This window comes from Scyliorhinus torazame, chromosome 4 (assembly GCF_047496885.1).
Source record: "Scyliorhinus torazame isolate Kashiwa2021f chromosome 4, sScyTor2.1, whole genome shotgun sequence".
In the NCBI taxonomy this organism is placed as follows: Eukaryota; Metazoa; Chordata; class Chondrichthyes; order Carcharhiniformes; family Scyliorhinidae; genus Scyliorhinus; species Scyliorhinus torazame.
The window spans coordinates 339,806,284-339,830,954 of record NC_092710.1 but is presented as its reverse complement, the minus strand read 5'-3'; the positions used below and the strand labels follow the sequence as shown (position 1 = coordinate 339,830,954).

Sequence of the window (24,671 nt, the reverse complement as noted above, 5' to 3'; positions counted from 1 at the left end):
AGGGACAAAGATCCGATGCAGTGTGGGTCCTATAGACCTATTTCACGATTGAACGTGGACGCCAAACTGCTAGCAAAGGTGCTGGCATCGAGGATAGAGGACTGTGTCCCAAGGGTGGTGCACGAAGACCAGACAGGGTTCGTAAAAGGGAGACAATTGAATGTTAACGTGCGACGGCTATTAGGGGTGATAATGATGCCCTCAGTGGAGGGGGAGGCAGAGATAGTGGCGGCAATGGACGCAGAGAAGGCATTTGATAGGGTGGAGTGGGAGTATTTATGGGAAGTGTTAAGGAGGTTTGGGTTTGGGAACGGATTTATTCGCTGGGTTAGACTACTTTATGGGGCATCAACGGCAAGCGTAGTTACAGGTCGACATAGATCGGAGTATTACTGATTATATAGGGGAACAAGATAGGGATGCCCGCTGTCTCCATTGTTGTTTGCGCTGGCAATTGAACCTCTGGCCATGGCACTGAGAGACTCCAGGAAATGGAGAGGGGTGACTAGAGGGGGAGAAGAACACCGAGTCTCGTTATACGCGGATGACCTATTGCTATACGTGTCGGACCCAGCGGGGGGGATGATAGAGGTTATGCGACTCTTGAGGAGGTTCGGGGAATTTTCGGGGTATAGGTTAAACATGGGGAAGAGTGAATTATATGTGATACATCCAGGGGACCAGAGTAGAGAGATAGAAGGCTTACCGCTAAGGAAAATGGAAAGAAACTTCCGATACTTGGGGATTCAGATCGCTAGGAGCTGGGGAACCTTGCACAGACTTAATCTGACACGGCTGGTAGAACAAATGGAGGAGGACTTTAGGAGGTGGGACGTGCAGCCTTTATCGCTGGCGGGCAGGGTGCAGGCAATTAAGATGATGGTCCTCCCGCGGTTCTTATTTGTATTTCAATGTCTCCCTATTTTAATCACCAGGACCTTTTTTAATAAAATAGATAGGAGCATTACGAGCTTTGTGTGGGCAGGGAAAGTTCCGAGAGTAAGGAGGGGGTTCCTGCAGCGCAGTAGGGACAGAGGAGGACTGGCACTACCGAACTTGGGAGATTATTATTGGGCCGCCAATGTGGCAATGATACGTAGATGGATGATGGAGGGTGAGGGAGCGGCGTGGAAAAGGCTGGAGAGAAGGTCCTGTAAAGGGACGAGTCTAGAGGCGCTGGTGACGGCGCCGCTACCGTTCTCACCGAAAAAGTACACCACGAACCCGGTGGTGGCGGCAACACTGAACATATGGGGACAGTGGAGGCGACAGAGAGGGGTGCGGGGAGCCCTGGTGGGGTCCCCTATCAGGAACAACCATAGGTTCACCCCAGGAAGAATGGATGGAGGATTTCAGAGCTGGTACCAGTTGGGAATTAGGAAGGTGGGAGATTTATTCATGGATGGGACTTTTGCGAGCTTGGGAGCACTGGAGGAAAAGTATAAGTTACCCCAGGGGAATTTCTTGAGATATATGCAGGTGAGGGCGTTTACTAGACAACAGGTGAGGGAATTTCCGCGGCTCCCGACACAGGGGATACAGGACAGGGTGCTTTCAGGGGTGTGGGTCGGAGAGGGCAAGGTGTCAGAGATTTATAGAGAGAGGAGGGAAGAGGGAGAGGAGTCGGTGGGTGGACTAAAAAGAAAATGGGAAGAACAAAGAACAAAGAACAAAGAACAAAGAAATGTACAGCACAGGAACAGGCCCTTCGGCCCTCCAAGCCCGTGCCGACCATACTGCCCGACTAAACTACAATCTTCTACACTTCCTGGGTCCGTATCCTTCTATTCCCATCCTATTCATATATTTGTCAAGATGCCCCTTAAATGTCCCTATCGTCCCTGCCTCCACTACCTCCTCCGGTAGTGAGTTCCAGGCACCCACTACCCTCTGCGTAAAAAACTTGCCTCGTACATCTACTCTAAACTTTGCCCCTCTCACCTTAAACCTATGCCCCCTAGTAATTGACCCCTCTACCCTGGGGAAAAGCCTCTGACTATCCACTCTGTCTATGCCCCTCATAATTTTGTATACCTCTATCAGGTCGCCCCTCAACCTCCTTCGTTCCAGTGAGAACAAACCGAGTTTATTCAATCGCTCCTCATAGCTTATGCCCTCCATACCAGGCAACATTCTGGTAAATCTCTTCTGCACCCTCTCTAAAGCCTCCACATCCTTCTGGTAGTGTGGCGACCAGAATTGAACACTATACTCCAAGTGTGGCCTAACTAAGGTTCTATACAGCTGCAACATGACTTGCCAATTCTTATACTCAATGCCCCGGCCAATGAAGGCAAGCATGCCGTATGCCTTCTTGACTACCTTCTCCACCTGTGTAGCCCCTTTCAGTGATCTGTGGACCTGTACTCCTAGATCTCTTTGACTTTCAATACTCTTGAGGGTTCTACCATTCACTGTATATTCCCTACCTGCATTAGCCCTTCCAAAATGCATTACCTCACATTTGTCCAGGTTAAACTCCATCTGCCATCTCTCCGCCCAAGTCTCCAGACAATCTAAATCCTGCTGTATCCTCAGACAGTCCTCATCGCTATCCGCAATTCCACCAACCTTTGTGTCGTCTGCAAACTTACTAATCAGACCAGTTACATTTTCCTCCAAATCATTTATATATACTACAAAGAGCAAAGGTCCCAGTACTGATCCCTGTGGAACACCACTGGTCACAGCCCTCCAATTAGAAAAGCATCCCTCCATTGCTACCCTCTGCCTTCTATGGCCTAGCCAGTTCTGTATCCACCTTGCCAGTTCACCCCTGATCCCGTGTGACTTCACCTTTTGTACTAGTCTACCATGAGGGACCTTGTCAAAGGCCTTACTGAAGTCCATATAGACAACATCTACTGCCCTACCTGCATCAATCATCTTAGTGACCTCCTCGAAAAACTCTATCAAGTTAGTGAGACACGACCTCCCCTTCACAAAACCGTGCTGCCTCTCACTAATACGTCCATTTGCTTCCAAATGGGAGTAGATCCTGTCTCGAAGAATTCTCTCCAGTAATTTCCCTACCACTGAAGTAAGGCTCACCGGCCTGTAGTTCCCGGGATTATCCCTGCCACCCTTCTTAAACAGAGGAACAACATTGGCTATTCTCCAGTCCTCCGGGACATCCCCTGAAGACAGCGAGGATCCAAAGATTTCTGTCAAGGCCTCAGCAATTTCCTCTCCAGCCTCCTTCAGTATTCTGGGGTAGATCCCATCCGGCCCTGGGGACTTATCTACCTTAATATTTTTTAAGACACCCAACACCTCGTCTTTTTGGATCACAATGTGACCCAGGCTATCTACACCCCCTTCTCCAGACTCAACATCTACCAATTCCTTCTCTTTGGTGAATACTGATGCAAAGTATTCATTTAGTACCTCGCCCATTTCCTCTGGCTCCACACATAGATTCCCTTGCCTATCCTTCAGTGGGCCAACCCTTTCCCTGGCTACCCTCTTGCTTTTTATGTAAGTGTAAAAAGCCTTGGGATTTTCCTTAACCCTATTTGCCAATGACTTTTCATGACCCCTTCTAGCCCTCCTGACTCCTTGCTTAAGTTCCTTCCTACTTTCCTTATATGCCACACAGGCTTCGTCTGTTCCCAGCCTTTTAGCCCTGACAAATGCCTCCTTTTTCTTTTTGACGAGGCCTACAATATCACTCGTCATCCAAGGTTCCCGAAAATTGCCGTATTTATCTTTCTTCCTCACAGGAACATGCCTGTCCTGTATTCCTTTCAACTGACACTTGAAAGCCTCCCACATGTCAGATGTTGATTTGCCCTCAAACATCCGCCCCCAATCTATGTTCTTCAGTTCCCGCCTAATATTGTTATAATTAGCCTTCCCCCAATTTAGCATATTCATCCTCGGACCACTCTTATCCTTGTCCACCAGTACTTTAAAACTTACTGAATTGTGGTCACTGTTACCGAAATGCTCCCCTACTGAAACATCTACCACCTGGCCGGGCTCATTCCCCAATACCAGGTCCAGTACCGCCCCTTCCCTAGTTGGACTGTTTACATATTGTTTTAAGAAGCCCTCCTGGATGCTCCTTACAAACTCTGCCCCGTCTAAGCCCCTGGCACTAAGTGAGTCCCAGTCAATATTGGGGAAGTTGAAGTCTCCCATCACCACAACCCTGTTGTTTTTACTCTTTTCCAAAATCTGTCTACCTATCTGCTCCTCTATCTCCCGCTGGCTGTTGGGAGGCCTGTAGTATACCCCCAACATTGTGACTGCACCCTTCTTATTCCTGATCTCTACCCATATAGCCTCACTGCCCTCTGAGGTGTCCTCTCGCTGTATAGCTGTGATACTCTCCTGAACAAGTAGCGCAACTCCGCCTCCCCTTTTACATCCCCCTCTATCCCGCCTGAAACATCTAAATCCTGGAACGTTTAGCTGCCAATCCTGCCCTTCCCTCAACCAGGTCTCTGTAATGGCAACAACATCATAGTTCCAAGTAGTAATCCAAGCTCTAAGTTCATCTGCCTTACCCGTAATGCTCCTTGCATTAAAACATATGCACTTCAGGCCACCAGACCCGCTGTGTTCAGCAACTTCTCCCCGTCTGCGCTGCCTCAGAGCCACACTGTCCCTATTCCCTAGTTCTCCCTCAATGCTCTCACCTTCTGACCTATTGCTCCCGTGCCCACCCCCCTGCCATACTAGTTTAAAGAAGAATTAGGGGAGGAGATAGAGGAGGGTATGTGGGCTGATGCCCTAAGCAGGGTAAATTCCTCTTCCTCATGCGCCAGGCTTAGCCTGATTCAATTTAAGGTGCTACATAGAGCACACATAACGGGGGCAAGATTGAGCAGGTTCTTTGGAGTGGAGGACAAATGTGGGAGGTGTGGCGGGAGCCCGGCAAACCATGCACATATGTTCTGAGCGTGCCCGGCACTGGAAGGGTATTGGAAGGGAGTGACGGGAGTGATTTCGCAGGTGGTGAAGGCCCGGGTCAAACCAGGCTGGGGGTTAGCTCTATTTGGAGTTGCGGAAGAGCCGGGAGTGCAGGAGGCGAAAGAGGCCGATGTCGTGGCCTTTGCGTCCCTCGTAGCCCGGCGCAGGATCCTACTCATGTTGAAGGAGGCTGAACCCCCCGGACTGGAGGCCTGGGTAAACGATATGGCGGGGTTTATTAAACTGGAGCAGATAAAGTTTGCCCTGAGAGGATCGGCTCAAGGGTTCACCAGGCGGTGGCAGCCATTTCTCGACTACCTAGGGGAATGTTAGAGGGAAGACGGATGACCAGCAGCAGCAACCCAGGGGGGATGGGGGGGGGGGGGGGGGGGGGGGGGGAGGCAGTTGAGTATAGGGCAATAGAGTACGAGGTTTTGTTACTTGTATATTATTACTACTATTATTACTATTGTTAAAAAGTTAAAAAAATTCTGTTTTGTTACTGTTATCGTTTCGCTTGTTTTGTAAGCGGGAAAAATGTTGCTCAGGGAAAAAAATTTCAATAAAATATTTTTTTTTTTTTTTTAAAAAGGGCAGCAGATGCATAGGAACACCACCACTTACAAGTTCCCTTCCACATCAGACACATTTACCTTTTTTAAAATGTATTCATTTAAGGGATGCAAGCTAGACCAGCATTTGCTGCCCACCCCTAATTACCCTTGAGAAGTGATGAGTTGCCTTTTGTCATGTGAGAATGCCTTTAAGAAATGGATGTTCAAGCAATGTACCTTTAAGAAATGCAGTGATGTCAGAGAGTGGGTGGAACTGGGCTTTAGATCAGCCATTTTGCAGTTTTTTAGTTTCAGTTTGAAAAGAGCTTGGGTGTGTGTCTGTGTTTGCAGTGAGCTGGATCTGCTGTGATCACTGCCATGAAAGACTATCTCTGGATCATTTGGGTGATTTAAACTCATAATAGTAAAGCCTTTAACCTGATGTGTTTCTGTTTAAAGGTGTTAAGTCTCTCTTGGATGTTGAAAGGAATAACTGAAGGATTATTTAGTGTTGTAACATTTTCAGGGTTATCTTTGAAGTAAGGGGGTGTTAAGAGATCCAATATTTATTTAAAAGGGTTAAGTTGAGTTCATGGAATAAACATTGTTTTGTGTTTCAAAATCATTTGTCCATAATTGATATATCACACCTGGAGAATAAGCCGTGTGCTCGGAAAAGCAACTAATACATTAAAGGTGGAGGTTGGTTGAACTCCATGATACAGTTTGGGGTTCTGAAAACGCCTCTCCCATAACACTTTTGAACCGCTACAGTCCAAATGATGAAATTCAATGTGGACAAGTGCAAGGTCTTGCACTTTGGAAAAAAGAATAGAGGCATGGACTATTTTCTAAACGGTGACAAAATTCATAATGCTGAAGTGCAAAGGGACTTGGGAGTCCTAGTCCAGGATTCTCTAAAGGTAAGTAAACTTGCAGGTTGAGTCCGTAATTAAGAAAGCAAATGCAATGTTGTCATTTATCTCAAGAGGTTTGGAATATAAAAGCAGGGATGTACTTCTGAAGCTTTATAAAGCATTAGTTAGGCCCCATTTAGAATACTGTGAGCAATTTTGGGCCCCACACCTCAGGAAGGACATACTGGCACTGGAGCGGGTCCAGCGGAGATTCACACGGATGATCCCAGGAATGGTAGGCCTAACATACGATGAACGTCTGAGGATCCTGGGATTATATTCATTGGAGTTTAGGAGGTTGAGGGGAGATCTAATAGAAACTTACAAGATAATGAATGGCTTAGATAGGGTGGACGTAAGGAAGTTGTTTCCATTAGCAGGGGAGACTAGGACCCGGGGGCACAGCCTTAGAATAAAAGGGAGTCACTTTAGAACAGAGATGAGGAGAAATTTCTTCAGCCAGAGAGTGGTGGGTCTGTGGAATTCGTTGCCACAGAGGGCGGTGGAGGCCGGGACGTTGAGTGTCTTTAAGACAGAAGTTGATAAATTCTTGATTTCTCGAGGAATTAAGGGCTATGGAGAGAGAGCGGGTAAATGGAGTTGAAATCAGACATGATTGAATGGTGGAGTGGACTCGATGGGCCGAATGGCCTTACTTCCGCTCCTATGTCTTATGGTCTTAAATGTTGTAGGAACACATAGTGCTGCTCAGAAGGGAATTCCAGGACATTAATCTAGCGACAGTGAAGGAACAGCAACACAATTCCAAGTCAGAATGGTGGCTAGGAGGTGAACTTTCAGGTGGTTATGTCTCCATGCACCTGCAGGCCTGGTCCTACTCGGTGGTAAAGGTTGCAGGTTTGGAAGATGCTGTTGAAGGAGCCTTGGAGAATTGCTGTAGTGCATCATGTAGATGGTACACACTGCTGCCACTGTGCTATGGTAGTGGAAGGAGTGGATGATGAAATAGAGAACCTAGTAGAGTGGTGCAGCGACAATCTATCCCTCAATGCCAGCAAAACTAAAGAGCTGGTCATTAACTTCAGGAAGCAAAGTACTGTACACACCCCGGTCAGCATCAACGGGGCCGAGGTGGAGATGGTTAGCAGTTTCATATTCCATGGGGTACACATCTCCAAAAATTTGTGCTGGTCCACCCACGTTGATGCTACCACCAAGAAAGCACAAAAGCACCTATACTTCCTCAGGAAACTAAGAAAATTTGGCATGTCCACATTAACTCTAACCAACTTTTACAGATGCACCATAGAAAGCATCCTATCAGGCTGCATCACAGCCTGGTATGTCAACTGCTCGGCCCAAGACCGCAAGAAACTTCAGAGAGTCGTGAACACCGCCCAGTCCATCACACAAACCTGCCTCCCATCCATTGATTCCATCTACAATTCCCACTGCTTGGGGACAGTGGGCAGTATAATCAAAGACCCCTCCCACCCGGCTTACTCACTCTTCCAACTTCTTCCATCAGGCAGGAGATACAGAAGTCGGAGAACACGCACAGACTCAAAAACAGCTTCTTCCCCGCTGCTACCCGACTCCTAAACAACCCTCTTATGGAGTGACACTACACCCTGTATGCTTCACTCGATGCCGGTGTTATGTAGTTACATTGTGTACCTTGTGTTGCCCTATTATATATTTTCTTTTATTTCCTTTTCTTTTCATGTACTTAATGATCTGTTGAGTTGCTCGCAGAAAAATACTTTTCACTGTACCTCGGTACACATGACAATAAACAAAATCCACTCCAATGAAAGTGGTGCTGGGGTGTTTTGTCTGGATGGTTTTGAGTGTTGTTGAATTGGAACTCATTCAGGCAACTGGAGAATATTCTATCACACTCCTGGATTTTGCCTTGTAGATATGGATAGGTTTTGGGGTATCAGGTGGCAAATTCCCAGGCTCTCCACTATTGTATTTGAATGGCTGGTCTAGCTCAGTTTCAGGTTGATGATAAGATGCAGAATATTGACAGTGGGGCATCTTTTTCATTCACTCATGGGATCTGGGTGCCATTGGCCAAGCCAGCATATATTAACCGTCCCCAATTGCCCTCGAGAAAGTGGTGGTGAACCACCTTCTTGAACTGCTGCAGTCCCCAAGGTATAAGTACACCCATGGTGCTGTTAGGGAGAGTGTTTCAGGATTTTGACCCAGCCACAGGAAAGGAATGTCAATAGACTTCCAAGTCATGATGGTGAGTAGCTTGGAGGGGAACTTCCATGTGATGGTGTCCCCATGCATCTGCTGCCATTGCCCTCCTAGCTGGTAATGGGTTTAGAAGGTGCCATTGAATATCATGGAAAGATGATTATGGCATGGTAAATGTCATTGAATATCATGGGGAGATGGTCAGATTCTCCCTTTTTCAAGGTGGTCATAGCCTGACCCAAAAATTACTTTCTACTTATTGGCTGAAGCCCGATTGCTGTCTGAGTCTTGCTGCACATGGACAGCTTCAGTGTCAGATGAGTTGCAAATGGTGCATTGTGCAATCATCAGCAAACATCCCCACTTCTGACCTTATGATGGAAAGAAGGTAATAAAGTAGCTGAAGATAGTTGAGCCTTGACACCACCCTGAGGAGGTCCTGCAGAAATGTCCAGCAACAGGGATAATTAGGCTCCAACAACCATCTTCTTTTGTACTAGATACCATTCCCATTGACTTCAGATTTGTTAGGGCTCCTTGATGCCAGTCAGTCAAATGCTGACTTTATGACACGGGCAGTCCCCCACCCCGCCTCCCCCGACAGTGAAAATAGTACTGACTTTCTCAGTCAAAACCCGTGCGACTAATGGTTACCTAAACAAGACAGAATTGCAACATTCACATTCAAGGATAAGGGGCGAGATTCTCCGACCCCCCGCCGGGTCGGAGAATCGCCGGGGGCTGGCGTGAATCCCGCCCCCGCCAGTTGCCGAATTCTCCGGCACCGGAGATTCGGCGGGGGCAGGAATCGCGCCGCGCCGTTTGGCGGGGGCCCCCCCGCGTGATTCTCTGTCCCGGACGGGCCGAAGTCCCGCCGCTAAAATGCCTGTCCCGCCGGCGTAGATTAAACCACCTACCTTACCGGCGGGACAAGGCGGCACGGGCGGGCTCCGGGGTCCTGGGGGGGGGGCGCGGGGCAATCTGGCCCCGGGGGGGGGGGGGGGGGGGGGGGGGGGTGCCCCCACGGTGGCCTGGCCCACGATCGGGGCCCACCGATCCGCGGGCAGGCCTGTGCCGCGGGGGCACTCTTTTCCTTCCGCCTTCGCCACGGTCTCCACCATGGCGGAGGCGGAAGAGACTCCCTCCACTGTGCATGAGCGGGAATGCCGTCAGCGGCCGCTAACGCTCCCGCGCATGCGCCGCCCGGCAATGTCATTTCCGCGCCAGCTGGCGGGGCACCAAAGGCCTTTTCCGCCAGCTGGCGGGGCGGAAATTCATCCGGCGCGGGCCTAGCCCCTTAAGGTTGGGGCTCAAGATGCGGAGCATTCCGCACCTTTGGGGCGGCGCGATGCCCGACTGATTTGCGCCATTTTGGGCGCCAGTCGGTGGACATCGCGCCGATACCGGAGACTTTCGCCCAAGGAACCCAAACAATGGGTCAACGTTTTCAGAATAATAATCTTTATTAGCATCACAAATAGGCTTACATTAACAGGGCAATGAAGTTACTGTGAAAATCCCCTAGTTGCCACACTCCGACGCCTGTTCAGGTACACTGAGGGAGAATCCAACTCACCTAACAAGCACATCTTTCCGAACTTGTGGGAGGAAACCCACGCAGACACGGGGAGAACGTGCATACTCCATAGACGTTGTACCAAGCCGGAATCAAACCTGGGTCCCTGGCGCTGCGAAGCAACAATGCTAACCACTGTGCTGCCAGGAGTCAAAGCGAAAAAATAAGCAACAACAAAACAAACTGCATAACATGTTCCCCCTTCCTCCTATTTCCACAATTTTTAATCACGAGCCCCATTAAAAGTCCCATACAGATACATCTGTAAGAACCAGCAGAGGAAAAAGATGTAGTCGAGGATCTCGCAAGTGGACATTTCCAGGAATAGTCCACTAAGACCGTTTCCTGCAAAAGACTTTACACACCCATTTCCTGTTTTGTGCAAAACACCTTTCTGGCCAGCCAATACAGACACACGTTATGAAGAAAGACACTGGCCACAACAAGGAACAACTGCTTCTCTTTTGTTATGAATGCTTAAACCCAATCTAGGTAAAAGAATTGCAATATAATGTTTAAAAAACAATTCCCTTTCTCACTGTTGAAATAGAACCCAATGAAAACATCACCAAAAAATCCAGGATGGAAAAATATGCAACTTTTTAACGACCAAGTTTTCTTTCACAGGGAAGGAAAATTGTGTGGGAAGCCCATATATCACAAACAGGCCCTTCGGCCCTCCAAGCCTGCGCCGAATGGACTGGCTCTGTGGTGAATGTATTCACCAGAATAAGTTGTCTGTAGAGTATTGCAATATGATCCCTTTTCCATGTAGTGTACTGGAACCCTGGTGGGCTCCGCCTCTGGCTTTGCCCCCCGGACGGTATATAGACCAGCCGCCTAGGGGCAGCACTCAGTTGTTACAGCGATCTCAGGCAGGCAAGTTCTTGTGTAATAAAGCCTATGTTCTCTCGCTCTCATCGTCTAGCAGTGGATTAATGGTACATCAATTTCTTTTTTTTTTAAATTTAGAGTACCCAATTCATTTTTTCCCAATTAAGGGGAAATTTGACGTGGCCAATCCACCTCGCCTGCAAATCTTTGGGTTGTGGGGGCGGAACCCACGCAGACACAGGGAGAATGTGCAAACTCCACACGGACAGTGACCCAGAGCCGGGATCGAACCTGGGACCTCAGCGCCGTGAGGCCGCAGTGCTAACCACTGCACTGCCGTGCTGCCCATGGTACATCAATTTATTACACAAAGGCATTACTATGGAAGCCGCTCTGAAGCTTGATGAATTGGAACTCGACGCACGAGCAGCAATGCCTTCCCTCCGACGCCCTCAAGCTGCGCCTCCTCCACGCCCGGGTGAGCCACCGAATTCTCGGGTACGATTCAGGACGCAGCCACGTACGACGCTGCAGTTGCGATTCTAAAGACAGTTCGTGAAGCCCATGAATGAAGTGTTCGCGCGGCACTTCCTCACTACTCGCCGACAATGCGCCGGGGAAATCGCTGGACTAGTACCTGGAGAACCCTCAGTACTGGGTGGGGTTCCTGGGTTATGGGGATAGGGTGGAGGTGGTTGACCTTGGGTAGGGTGCTCTTTCCAAGAGCCGGTGCAGACTCGATGGGTCGAATGGCCTCCCTTCTGCACTGTAAATTCTATGATACTCTATAACCCGACTCTACTCGCCCGCAACTGCAATTACAAGGATGTGAAGGCTGACGAGCACATGAAACTGATGATCTGGGACACCTAATTGGCTGGAGTCCGGTCTAAGTCCGGCAGCAACGCTGGAAAACGGGGCCACAGACCTACAGGACATGGTTAAGCTAGCCTCCTTGTTAGAGTGGCCTTCTAGAGCCTCAGCGCATTTCCGGCAGACCCAGCGAACCCCTTGTGGGCACCACAGTCGCGGCCTTCACCAGACCTGACTACGTCCCAGGCCTGTGCCGCGCGGCTGCCCATTCCGCCCGGAGGACCGCCTTGCTACTTCTGCGGTCAGGGCCAACACCCCTGGCAGCGTTGCCCAGCCCTCACCGCGACATGCAGCGACTGTGGCAAAAAGGGACATTTTGCCAGAGTCTGTCTGGCCCAATCCAAAGCCTCGAAGTCAAAAGTGTACCAGGCCCGACCCACGGACTCACAGGCCCGCAGACCCGACAATGTGGCTGCGTGCCTGCCGGCACCGCCCCCTTCAGGCACGTCATCCACCTCGTGCAGTCGTGGGGGCCGCCATCTTTAACCCAGCCCAACATGTGCGACCCCTTACTGCGTGCGGCCCATGGGGGCCGCCATCTTACGGCCCCGACACCTCTGACCATGCAGACTACCCGCAGCTCGGTGCAGTCACCCTCGACCAGTCATGGCCAAAACCCCTGAAGAACTCGCTGATGCCCGTCCGGGTCAATGGGCATGAGACTTCCTGTCTTTTTGACTCTGGGAGCACAGAGAGCTTCGTCCACCCCGACACGGTATGGCACTGCTCCCTCCACATCTACCCCACATCCCAGACAATCTCCCTCGCCTCCGGATCCCATTTGGTACAGATCCGGGGTACTGTGTCGCGAACCTCGCGATACAGGGCGCTGAGTACGCCCATTTTAAACTGTATGTCCTCCCTCACCTCCGCGCACCCCTACTGCTTGGACTCGACTTCCAATGCAGTCACCGAAGCCTGACGCTAAAGTTCGGCGAACTACAACCCCCCCCCCCCACCCCACTGTATGTAGCCTCGCGACCCCTACCCCCCTGCGCTCTTTGCAAACCTCACCACCGACTGTAAGCCTGTCGCCACTAGGAGCAGGCGGTACAGTTCGCAAGACATGGCTTTCATCAAGTCGGAGGTCCAGCGACTCTTGAGGGAGGGGGTCATCGAGGCCAGCAACAGCCCCTGGAGAACACAAGTGGTGGTTGTCAGGACCGGGGAAAAGAATCGGATGGTTGTGGACTACAGCCAGACCATTAACTGGTTCACGCAATTTGATGCGTACCCCCTCCCCCGCATAGTGGAGATGGTCAACCAGATCGCACAGTACCGGGTGTTCTCCACAATCAATCTGAAGTCTGCCTACTATAAGGTCCCGATCCGCCTGGAAGAGTGCCACTACACTGCTTTTGAAGCAGCCGGCCGACTCTTCCACTTCCTCAGGGTCCCTTTCGGCGTCACTAATGGGGACTTGGTTTTTCAGAGAACGATGGACCAAATGGTGGACCAGTATGGGCTGCGGGCTACATACCCATACTTGGACAATGTTACCATCTGCGGCCATTATCAGCAGGACCACAACGCCAACCTCCAGAGGTTGTTCCAGGCCACCCAATCCCTCAACCTCACATATAACAAAGGGAAGTGCATTTTCTGCACATCCTTGGCTATGTCGTGGAAAACGGAGTCCTAGGGCCCGACCCCATGCGCCCCATCATAGAACTTCCCTTTCCCCACAGCCTTAAGGCCCTCAAACGCTGCCTGGGGCTCTTTTCCTACTACGCCCAGTGGGTCCCCAACTATGCGGACAAAGCCCGCCCACTTATCAAAGCCACTATATTCGCCGTGACGGCAGAGGCCTGCTCGGCCTTCAGCCACATCAAGGCCGATATTGCCAAAGCCACGATGCACGTGGTGGACGAGTCCATCCCTTTCCAGGTAGAGAGCGATGGGTCAGACATCGCCCTGGCCACCACCCTCAATCAGGCGGGCAGGCCAGTAGCCTTCTTTTCTAGAACCCTCCACATCTCCGAGATTCAACACTCCACTGTCGAGAAGGCAGCGCAAGCCATTGTGGAAGCTGTGCGGCACTGGAGGCACTACCTAGCCAGTAGGAGATTCACCCTCGTCACCGATTGGTTGCCTTCATGTTCGACAACGCACAACGGGGCAAAATAAAATACGACAAAATCTTGAGGTGGAGAATCAAACTCTCCACCTATACGTACGATATTAAGTATCATCCTGGGGAGCTCAGTGAGCCCCCAGATGCCCTGTCCCGCAGCACCTGCGCCAGCGCGCAAGACAACCGACTTCGGGCTATCCACGTTGACCTCTGTCACCCGGGGGTCACTCGGCTTATCCACTTTATTAAAGCCCGCAACCTGTCCTACTCCACTGAGGTCAGGGCCATGACCAGGGATTGTCAAGTCTGTGCGGAGTGCAAGCCGCACTTCTACTGGCCAGACAAGGCCCACCTGATAAAGGCCTCCCGGCCCTTTGAGCGCCTCAGCATCGACTTCAAAGGGCCCCTCCCTTCCACCAACCGTAATATATACTTCCTGACCGTCATCGACGAATATTCCCGCTTCCCCTTCACAATCCCATGTCCCGACATGACCTCGCCCACCGTTATAAAGGCTTTGCACAGCATCTTCATCCTTTTCGGTTTCCCTGCATACGTCCACAGTGACCGGGGCACCTCCTTCATGAGCAATGAGCTGCGTCAGTACCTGCTTCAGTAAGGGCATCGCCTCGAGCAGGACTATGAACTACAACCCGCAGGGAAACGGGCAGGTGGAGAGGGAGAACGCGATGGTGTGGAAGGCCGTCCTTCTTGCCCTTCAGTCTAGAAGTCTCCCAATTCCCCGCTGGCAGGAGGTCCTACCCGACGCGCTCCACTCCATTAGATCGCTCCTCTGCACAGCCACGAACGAGACCCCTCACGACCGTTTGTTTGTCTTCCCTGGGAAGTCCATCTCCGGGGACTCGCTTCCATCCTGGCTGACAACTCCGGGACCCGTCCTTCTCCGGAAGCATACGAGGTGCCATAAGACCGACCCCCTGGTCGAGAGGGTCCAGCTGCTACACGCCAACCCCCAATACGCCTACGTCACGCACCAAGACGGACGGCAAGATACGGTCTCCCTCCGGGACCTGGCCCCTGCTGGATCCCATGCCAACGACTCCCCCTCCTACCACCACCCCCCCCAACGCTTTACGCCCCCCCAAGGCTCCTGTACTGTCCCGAGCCCACGCTGCCATCCACCTCCCCCTTACCGCTAACCACCCCCCCCCCCTGCTTACCCCCACTCCTCAACCGTTGCCGACACGCCGGACCGAAGCTCCAGACGACACGCTCCCAGAGTCAACGACCAGGGCGGCAGCACCGGCCGCACCGCCAGGGCTGAGGAGGTCCAGTAGAACAGTCCGGCCTCCAGACAGACTGAACATTTGATGACCCCACTTCACCACCGCTGGACTTCATTTTTTTAACAGGGGGTGAATGTGGTGAATGTATTCACCAGAATAAGTTGTCTGTAGAGTATTGTAATATGATCCCTTTTCCATGTAGTGTACTGGAACCCTGGTGGGCTCCGCCCCCCCGGACGATATGTAGACCAGCCGCCTGGGGGCGGCACTCAGTTGTTACAGCGATCTCAGGCAGGCAAGTTCTTGTGTAATAAAGCCTATGTTCTCTCGCTCTCATCGTCTAGCAATGGATATCACTCGCCAAAGGAACAACTTACTTGTGCTATTACCTGGCCTTCTCCCAAAGCCCTGCACATTCTTCCCTTTCACAAAATAATCCAATTCCCTCTTAACTGCCTTGATCAAACATGCCTCCATCACACTGGGGCAGTGTTCCAGATCCCAACCACTTTGCTGCATGAGAACATTTTTCCTCATGTTGCCATTGCTTCTTTTGTCAATCACCTTAAATTTGTGCCCTCTTGTTCTCAGTCTTGTCACAAATAGGAACAGTTTCTCCCTTTCTACTCTGTCCAGACCACCCATGATTTTTGAACACCTAACAAATCTCTTCTCAACCGTCTCCAAGGAAAACAGCCCCAGCTTCTCCAATCCACCCACTTAACCGAAGTTCTTCATCGCTGGAACCATGCTCGTGAACTCTCTCAAATGCCCTAACACCTTTCCTAAAGTGTGGTGCCCAGAACTGGGTGCAATACTGCAGCCGAAGCCAAATACAAGTTTTCTGTAAGTTTACTTTATTCATGCAGGGGAAGTGAGCTTCACTGAGTAGGCCAGCATTCATTGCCCATCCCTAATTGCCCTTGAGATGGTGGCAGTGAGCTGCCTTCTTGAACCACTGCAGTCCACATGCTGTAGGTACACCCAGAGTGCTGTTAGGGTATTCCAGGATTTTGACCTCCTTGCTTTTGCACTCTCAATGCAGTCAATTATTTATGCACTTGTACACCAAGGTCCCTCTACTCCTGCACTCCCTTTAGAGTTGTATCCTTTATTTAATATTGCCCCCCACATCCTTTCTACCAAAATGAATTACTCATACTTCTCTGCATTCAATTTCATCTGTCACTTGTCCACACATTCCACCAACCTGTCTATGCCCTTTTGAAGTTCTACTCTTGAGCCTCCCAGTTCATAATCCTTCCAAGTTTTGCATTGTGCACAAATTTTTAATCTGTGGCCTTTACACAATATCTAGGTCATTAATATATAATCAGAAAAAAATTTACTACAAACCTTCCTCCAGTCTGAAAAATACCCAGTAGCCACTATGCTCTTTCTCGTCACTCAGCCAATTATTCCAAATTTATGTCACTACAGTTCCTTTTATTCCATGAGTTATAACTTCTCCTGTAATCTTGTGTAGCATTTTATTTAAATGCCTTTTGCAAGTCCATATATACCACATCAACCGCACCCTGTGCTGTCTTGTCAAAAACCCCACCAAGTTTGTTAAACACAATTTACCTTGAACAAATCTGTGCTGATTTCCCTTCAATAACAAACATTTAAATAAAGTGACTGGCCTGTAGTTGCTGCCTTGTCTTTACATTTTCTTGAACAAGGGTGCAACATTTGCAATTCTCCAGTGCACTGGCCACCACCCTCAAGTATAAGGAAGACGGGAGAATTATGGCCAGTGCCTTCTCAATTCCCACCATCACTTCCCTCAGTATCCTTAGATGCATCTGCTCCTTGTGTTTTATTGGTCTATCCGATTAAAAGAAATGTTCTCATGTCGGAACTACCTGCTCTTTCATCATGACCTGCATTACATCAAATTGAGGTACACAAGATAAACGGTATGGATAAAGTAGACCTGGAGCGGATGCTTCCTCTTGTGGGGCAATCTAAAATGAGGTCAATGTTTAGGATAAAGGTTGCAAATTTAAAACTTCTCCCAAAGGGTTGTGAATCTGTGGAATTTGCTACCCCAGAGTGCGCTGTTTGCTCGGGCAGTGAGTAAATTTGAGGAGTTAGACAGATTTTTAATCGGTAATGGGTTCAAGGCTTATGGAGAACAGATAGGACGGTGGAGTTAAGGCCAGGATGAGATCGAATGGTGGAGCAGACTCAATGTGCCAAATGGCCTAATTCTGTTCCTATGAACATCTTGTTTCTTGGTAAAGACAGATGTAAAGTATTCATTAAAAACCCCATCTATACCCCTACATCTATGTATGAAGAGAACACCCTCAGAATAGAGACCAGAAACTTTGACACAGGGCAGTTAAGAAACGTCAGCAAGTCATTTATCCGAAACTGTCCCAACCAGGGGGCAGGTGAACTCGAGGGGTAGGGTTGGGAAAATAATCCTATGATGAATGTACCATCCTGATACCATTCATCTAACATAATACAGGAACATTTGTATTTGCCAATGACCAGATACAGGGCAAATAAAAACCACCCCTAACTTAAATATGTACTATGTAGGGGAGGCAGTGGGATAGTGCACTGTTACTGGACTAGTATTCCAGAGGCCCAAGGTAATGCTCTGGGGGCCCAGATTCAAATCCCACCATGCCGGATGGTAAAATTAGAATTGAATAAAATTTTGGAATTAAAAGTCTAAACTATTAGATTGTCCTAAAAACCCCATCTGGCTCACTCGTGTCCGCTAGGCAAGGAAATCTGCCGTCCTTACTTGGTCTGGCCTACAGATCCATAGCAAAGTGAATGACTCAAGGGCAATTCGGGGTGGGCAATAAATGCTGGCACAGCCAGCAATTCCCACATTCTATGAAAGAATTAAAAAGTAATTATTTCCCACGTTATCCAACTGCAATGATGAAACATGATCCGCTAACACAAACTCCAGTGCAAACAAAAAAAAAATGCAAGTATTCTCGTTCAAAACAGAGCAAGCAGCAACAACATATCCCCCTGTCTCCACCCAGAACAAAAGAGGGTGTGGATGCAGAATGACCTGAACAAGGCTCTGGCATTATTAAATCTAAAGACTGGTGTTATTTTCAGTATTTTTCTTTCTCTCACAGGCTCCAACGTAGAGCTGCCCTGAGATTTATTGTTAAAGTTTGGTCAGTAACAGCTCAAAAACAGGATTAACAGTAACTCACATTTGGTACTCGTCGATAGCTTCCACTAACTGTCCCCAGGAATCGAAGTCTGTCCCCTTTTTGAAACTCGCGTGCCATTTTTGTATTGTTTTATTAATATCAGTCATTTTTTTTTTCAAAAGAAACAGTGTTTTCAAAACTATATATTATCGCTGCAAATGATATCAAGTCAGCATTTGGACGCGGTTTACAAACTATTCTGGACTCAAGTCACAGCCTCCAACCAGTACCAAATCCAGCTCCTGACCAAGCCCATCTGAGCTCTCTCTGTGTGGGGAATCCAAGCCAAAGGAGGAGGGAGGGGGAGGGGAAAAGAGGCCCGAAACCTAACCTGATGGCTGCCAGCACCGCCCGCCCCGCCTTCCTCCGGTCCGATTGGGCCCTCAACCGTCTCGGCCGCTTTGTGCCTGATATGATTGGCCGACTAGCCCGTCACTCACCAGCCTAGCCCGCCCCCGCGCGGGTTGAAGTCCACGCTGCAAGGTCGGTTGAGCGGGCGCGAAACGCGACGGTTGAGGTGATGTAACCGTAAACAAGTGAGGGCGAGCCCGCGCTGGGCCTCTCCACCAATGGGAATGCGGGAGTGTCCGCAATGACGTCTTCCCAAGAGGGGACGTGGGCGGGGCCCCAAACCAACGGGCGATGGCGGTCCGCGACTTTGTTTTTGAAACGGAAGCAAACGTCGAAGGGCCCCGGATAAATCATCGGGGGAGGGGAGGATTAAATGTGCAAATAAAAACAATATGGCTAAAAACAATTTGGCGTACACGGGAAGGATGCGACGTCCCGGGAGAGGGGCGTGGTGCGGGGACGTCAGCGCGCAGCGTGCTCGCGGGCTGTGTGACTTCCGACTGTGTCAGAGCGTTGCGGGGAGTGCGAGGGAGGGGCCAGCGAGCGAGCCATCCACCCGCCCGGGCATTAAAGGCGCTTCTTCCCCCAACAAGTCACAATGACCCACTGGTTCCACCGAAACCCGCTGAAAGCCACGGCCCCGGCTTCGTTCAATCTCTACGGGGTTGCCACCAACAACGCCGCGGCGAAGATCTGCAAGTAAGGTTCAAAAAAACAAATGTCAGGCCTTTTAAATCGGCTTTTCCATCGAGCCCCCCCCCCCCCCCCCCCCAGATAACAAAGTCTGTCTCCCCTCTCACCATCCCCCTCCCCACCCTCTTCCCCCCCCCTCACTGCCCTCTCCCCCCTCACCGCCCTCTTCCGCCCTCTTCCCCCCTCACCGCCCTCTTCCCCCCTCACCGCCCTCTTCCCCCCTCACCGCCCTCTTCCCCCCTCACCGCCCTCTTCCCCCCTCACCGCCCTCTTCCCCCCTCACCGCCCTCTTCCCCCCTCACCGCCCTCTTCCCCCCTCACCGCCCTCTTTCCCCCCCCCTCACCGCCCTCTTTCCCCCCCCCTCACCGCCCTCTTTCCCCCCCCCTCACCGCCCTCTTTCCCCCCCCCTCACCGCCCTCTTTCCCCCCCCCTCACCGCCCTCTTTCCCCCCCCCTCACCGCCCTCTTTCCCCCCCCCTCACCGCCCTCTTTCCCCCCCCCTCACCGCCCTCTTTCCCCCCCCCTCACCGCCCTCTTTCCCCCCCCCTCACCGCCCTCTTTCCCCCCCCCCTCACCGCCCTCTTTCCCCCCCCCTCACCGCCCTCTTTCCCCCCCCCTCACCGCCCTCTTTCCCCCCCCCCTCACCGCCCTCTTTCCCCCCCCCTCACCGCCCTCTTTCCCCCCCCCCTCACCGCCCTCTTTCCCCCCCCCCCACCGCCCTCTTTCCCCCCCCCCCACCGCCCTCTTTCCCCCCCCCCTCACCGCCCTCTTTCCCCCCCCTCACCGCCCTCTTTCCCCCCCCTCACCGCCCTCTTTCCCCCCCCTCACCGCCCTCTTTCCCCCCCCCTCACCGCCCTCTTTCCCCCCCCCCTCACCGCCCTCTTTCCCCCCCCCCCTCACCGCCCTCTTTCCCCCCCCCCCTCACCGCCCTCTTTCCCCCCCCCCCTCACCGCCCTCTTTCCCCCCCCCCCTCACCGCCCTCTTTCCCCCCCCCCCTCACCGCCCTCTTCCCCCCCCCCCCTCACCGCCCTCTTCCCCCCCCCCCTCACCGCCCTCTTTCCCCCCCCCCCCTCACCGCCCTCTTCCCCCCCCCCCTCACCGCCCTCTTTCCCCCCCCCCCTCACCGCCCTCTTTCCCCCCCCCCCTCACCGCCCTCTTTCCCCCCCCCCCTCACCGCCCTCTTTCCCCCCCCCCCCTCACCGCCCTCTTTCCCCCCCCCCTCACCGCCCTCTTTCCCCCCCCCCCCCTCACCGCCCTCTTTCCCCTCCCCCCCCCCCCCCCCCCCCCACCGCCCTCTTTCCCCCCCCCCCTCACCGCCCTCTTTCCCCCCCCCCCTCACCGCCCTCTTTCCCCCCCCCCCCTCACCGCCCTCTTTCCCCCCCCCCCCTCACCGCCCTCTTTCCCCCCCCCTCCCCCCCCCTCACCAGAGAGCCCAGTCATAAAACACTCCGAATAAAAAACACCACAACTTCCTTGTTTACTGACGGGTTTGACAGCACAATACATTGGAATGAACATGGTACAGGGAGGAGGCCATTCGGCCGTCCTGTCTGTGCTACCCGCCCACCTCGTGCTGCACTCGCCTGCCTTTCCCCCCAAACCCAGACCAGCCTCCATTGACCCCCCCCCCCAATATACTCTGTGTATTACACATCCTCATTGCCTGGCCTGGTTTTTCCTCATGCCGCTGTTGCTTCTCTTGCCAATTGCTCTTTCATTCTCAATCCTTCCGCCAGTGGGAACAGTATCACCCAATCCCGTATAAGCTTTGAATACCTGGATCAAATCTACTCCTTAACTTGCTCTTTCCAAGGAGGACAGTCCCAATTTGTCAATCTTGCTGCATAATTTAAGCTTTTGAAATATTCAGCACGGGGCTAAATCGCTGGCTTTTAAAGCAAAGCTGGCCTTTTTGCCAAAGTCATTTCTTCGAGGGGTGGTCGGGCTGGTCTCATTGTTTGTGTGGGCAGGGAAGGTAGCTGGTATAATAATAATTGCTTATTGTAAGGAAGCCCGGCTAATCACGCCCATATGGTCTGGTCGTGCCTGACACTGGAGGGGTGTTGTGAGGACTATGTCTACGGTGGTGAAAGTCCAGGTCCAGCGAAGTTGGGGGCTAGCACTATTTGGAGTGGCGGACGAGCTGGGAGTGCAGGAGGCGAGAGAGGCTGGTATCCTGGCCTTTGCGTCCCTGGTAGCCCAGCGGAAGATCTTGCTATTGTGGAAAGACGCGAAGTCCCCCGTGTGGAAGCCTGGATAAACGACATGGCCGGGCTCATCAAACTGGAGAGGATAAAGTTTGCCTTGAGAGGGTCTGCGCAGGGGTTCTTCAGGCAGTGGCAACCGTTCCTAGACTATCTCGCAGAGCGTTAGATGGAGGTTGGTCGGTCAGCAGCAGCAACCGAGGGAGGGGGAGGGGGAAAAGAAGGGGGGGGCAGGGAAAGGGTTTTTTCCTAGGGGCACTTGAGAAAGAAAAACATAAACATATGGGAAAATCAATATGTGCGGGAGGAACCCATTGTACAAAGTTCTGTATTATGTTGGATAGATATGTTTATGTCTTGCTCTGTTACTTTTTTCTTTTTTGTTACGGGGGGGGGGTTTGAATGGTTGAAAATTTTTGTTGAAAAATTCTGAATAAACATTTTAAAAAAAAATTATAATAATTGCTTATTGTCACAAGTAGGCTTCAGTGAAGTTACTGTGAAAAGCCCCTAGTTGCCACATTCTGGCACCTGTTCGGGGAGGCTGGTATGGGAATTGAACCTGCGCTGCTGGCATTGTTCTGCATTAGAAGCCAGCTGTTTAGCCCACTGTGCTAAATCAGAAGGCAGTGCTCCAAAGGGAGCGGCAGTCAGGGGCCTGGCCATCCTGTACCTGTCACACTATTATTGGGCAGTGACTGTGGAGACGGTGCGGGGCTTGATTAGATTTGTTTATTGTCACGTGTACTGAGGTTCAATGAAAAGTATTGTTCTGTGTACAGCTCAGACAGATCATTCTGTACATGAAAAGTAAATACATAGAGCAAACATAAAATATACAATGTAAGTACATAGACACCAGCATCGGGTGAAATACTACTCGGGAGAGCAGATGTGTGAAGACATCAGTCCATAAGCGGGCCATTCAGGAGTCTGGTGACAGTGGGGAATAAGCTGTTTTTGAATCTGTGCGTGTTCTCAGACTTTTGTATCTCCTGCCCAATGGAAGAGAATAAGCAGGGTGGGAGGGATCTTTGATTATGCTGCCTGCTTTCCCCAGGCAGTGGGAGATGTAGATGGTCAGTGGATGGGAGGCAGGTTTGTGTGATGGACTAGGCGGTACCGGTTCACGACTCTCTGTAGTTTCTTGCGGTCTTGGGCCAAGCAGTTGCCAGACCAGGCTGTGATGCTTTCTATGGTGCACCTGTAAAAGTTGGTAGAGTCAATGTGTACATGCCAAATTTCCTTAGTTTCCTGAGAAAGTATAGGTGCTTTCTTGATTGTAGCGTTGATGTGGGTGGACCAGGACAGGTTGTTGGTGATGTGCACACCTAGGAATTTGAAGCCGGCAGCAATCTCCACCTCACCCCCGTAGATGCAGACAGGGGTGTGTACAATACTTCGCTTCCTGAAGTCAATGATCAGTTCTTCAATTTTGCTGATTATTGAGGGAGAGATTGTTGTCGTTACACCACTCCACTAGGTTCTCTATCTCCCGCTCATCATTGTTTGAGATCCGACCCACTACGGTCGTGTCATCAGCAAACTAAGTCGAGTGTGGACAGGGTGTAGAGTAGGGGACTAAGTATGCAGCCTTGTGGGGCCCCAATATTGAGGACTATCGTGGAGGTGGTGTTGTTTATCCTTACTGATTGTGGTCTATGGGTCAGAAAGGTAAGGATCCAGTTGCAGAGGGAGGAGCCAAGTCCTAGGTTTTGGAGCTGTGATACGAGTTTGGCTGGGATTATGGTGTTGAAGACTGAGCTGTAGTCAATAAATAGGAGTCTGGTGTAGGAGTCCTTGTTGTCAAGATGCTCCAGGGATGAGTGTAGGGCCATGGAGATGGCATCAGTTGTGGACTGGTTGTGACAGTATGCGAACTGCAATGGATCAAGGCATTCTGGGAGTATGGAGTTGGTGTGCCTCATGACCAACCTCACGAAGCACTTAATTGCGATCGATGATAAAGACACCAGACGATAGTCGTTGAGGCACGTTGCCTGATACTTCTTTGGCACCGGCTGATGGTGGTGGTCTTGAAACAGATGGGGAAGTTGTCCGCGAACACATCTGCCAGCTGGTCCGTGCAGGATCTGAGTGCACGATCAGGGACCCCATAGGACCCGTTGCTTTCAGAGGGTTCACTTTCAAGAAGGCCGATCTGACTTCGGTGGGTATGTTGGGGGCTGCCTGAGCAGTTGATAGCGGTTTGATAGTTTCCTGCTCAAACTAGTATAGAATGCATTGAGTTCTTCGTAGAGGGGTGCACTACTGCTGGAGATTCTGCTCGGCTTTGCTTTGTAGCCCATTGTTTAAGCCTTGCCGCAACTGACGTGAGGCCTGTAATGCTAGTATGTGACTCTAGCTTGGTCTGATATTGTCTCTTGACGTCCCTGATGACTTTACGGAGGTCGTACCTTGAATTCTTGTGTATGTCATGGTCACCTGACTTGGGACGCATCAGCCCTGGCGGGGATGCATAGAGCATGTCCATCAAAGTGTTACATCCGCCTTCAAAGCTTCTGCTGGTATGTCGACTGGTCCAGCTGATTTGCCACATTTCAGTGATGGGATTGCTTCCATGAAGTCTGCTTTTGATGGTGGTTCACAGATATCCAGTAGGTTTTCTGAATATTGTATGTCCGCTAATCCAGTTGGTGGGGGTGAATTGAGGATTTGGTTGAAATGTTCTGCCTATCTCCTGAGTTGATCTTCTGTAAAAGTGAGACGTTTTCCATCAAGGTCCCTAATTTGGGCATTTATCTGAATTTTCCTGATCGCTGTTTAGTTGTTTCGTAGAGCTTCTTCATATTATGCTGGTCTGCTGTTGTTTCTTTCTGCATGTACAAGATTCTCAATGTATCTGTTCTTAGCTGCTCTTCTGCTAACTTTAACTTCTGTTAGCCTGTGTATTCCCTTTGTGCATTTGTTCTTTGAGCTCTGGTGCGACAGTTGTTCATCTCTCCCTGATTTCAATTTTTTTCAAGAGTAGTATTTGAAATCCAGGGCTTGTCTTGCCTGTTTTTCCGTCGCAATACATCCTCACATGTTCTCTTCCA

The 24,671-nt window shown here is 51.0% G+C and overlaps 2 protein-coding genes across 2 annotated transcripts in view; one reads left to right on the top strand and one right to left on the bottom strand.

The window, feature by feature from the left end:
- The window catches only part of aida (axin interactor, dorsalization associated), a 132,657-nt gene extending 114,016 nt beyond the window's left edge, over window positions 1–18,641 (bottom strand). The window contains exon 1 of the mRNA XM_072500265.1: window positions 18,365–18,641. Coding sequence (XP_072356366.1) covers window positions 18,365–18,471 — 107 coding nt within the window. The 5' untranslated portion in view covers window positions 18,472–18,641. The remainder of the gene's footprint in view (window positions 1–18,364) is intronic.
- A 574-nt stretch (window positions 18,642–19,215) lies between these two features.
- The window catches only part of brox (BRO1 domain and CAAX motif containing), a 73,920-nt gene continuing 68,464 nt past the window's right edge, over window positions 19,216–24,671 (top strand). The window contains exon 1 of the mRNA XM_072500264.1: window positions 19,216–19,414. Coding sequence (XP_072356365.1) covers window positions 19,314–19,414 — 101 coding nt within the window. The 5' untranslated portion in view covers window positions 19,216–19,313. The remainder of the gene's footprint in view (window positions 19,415–24,671) is intronic.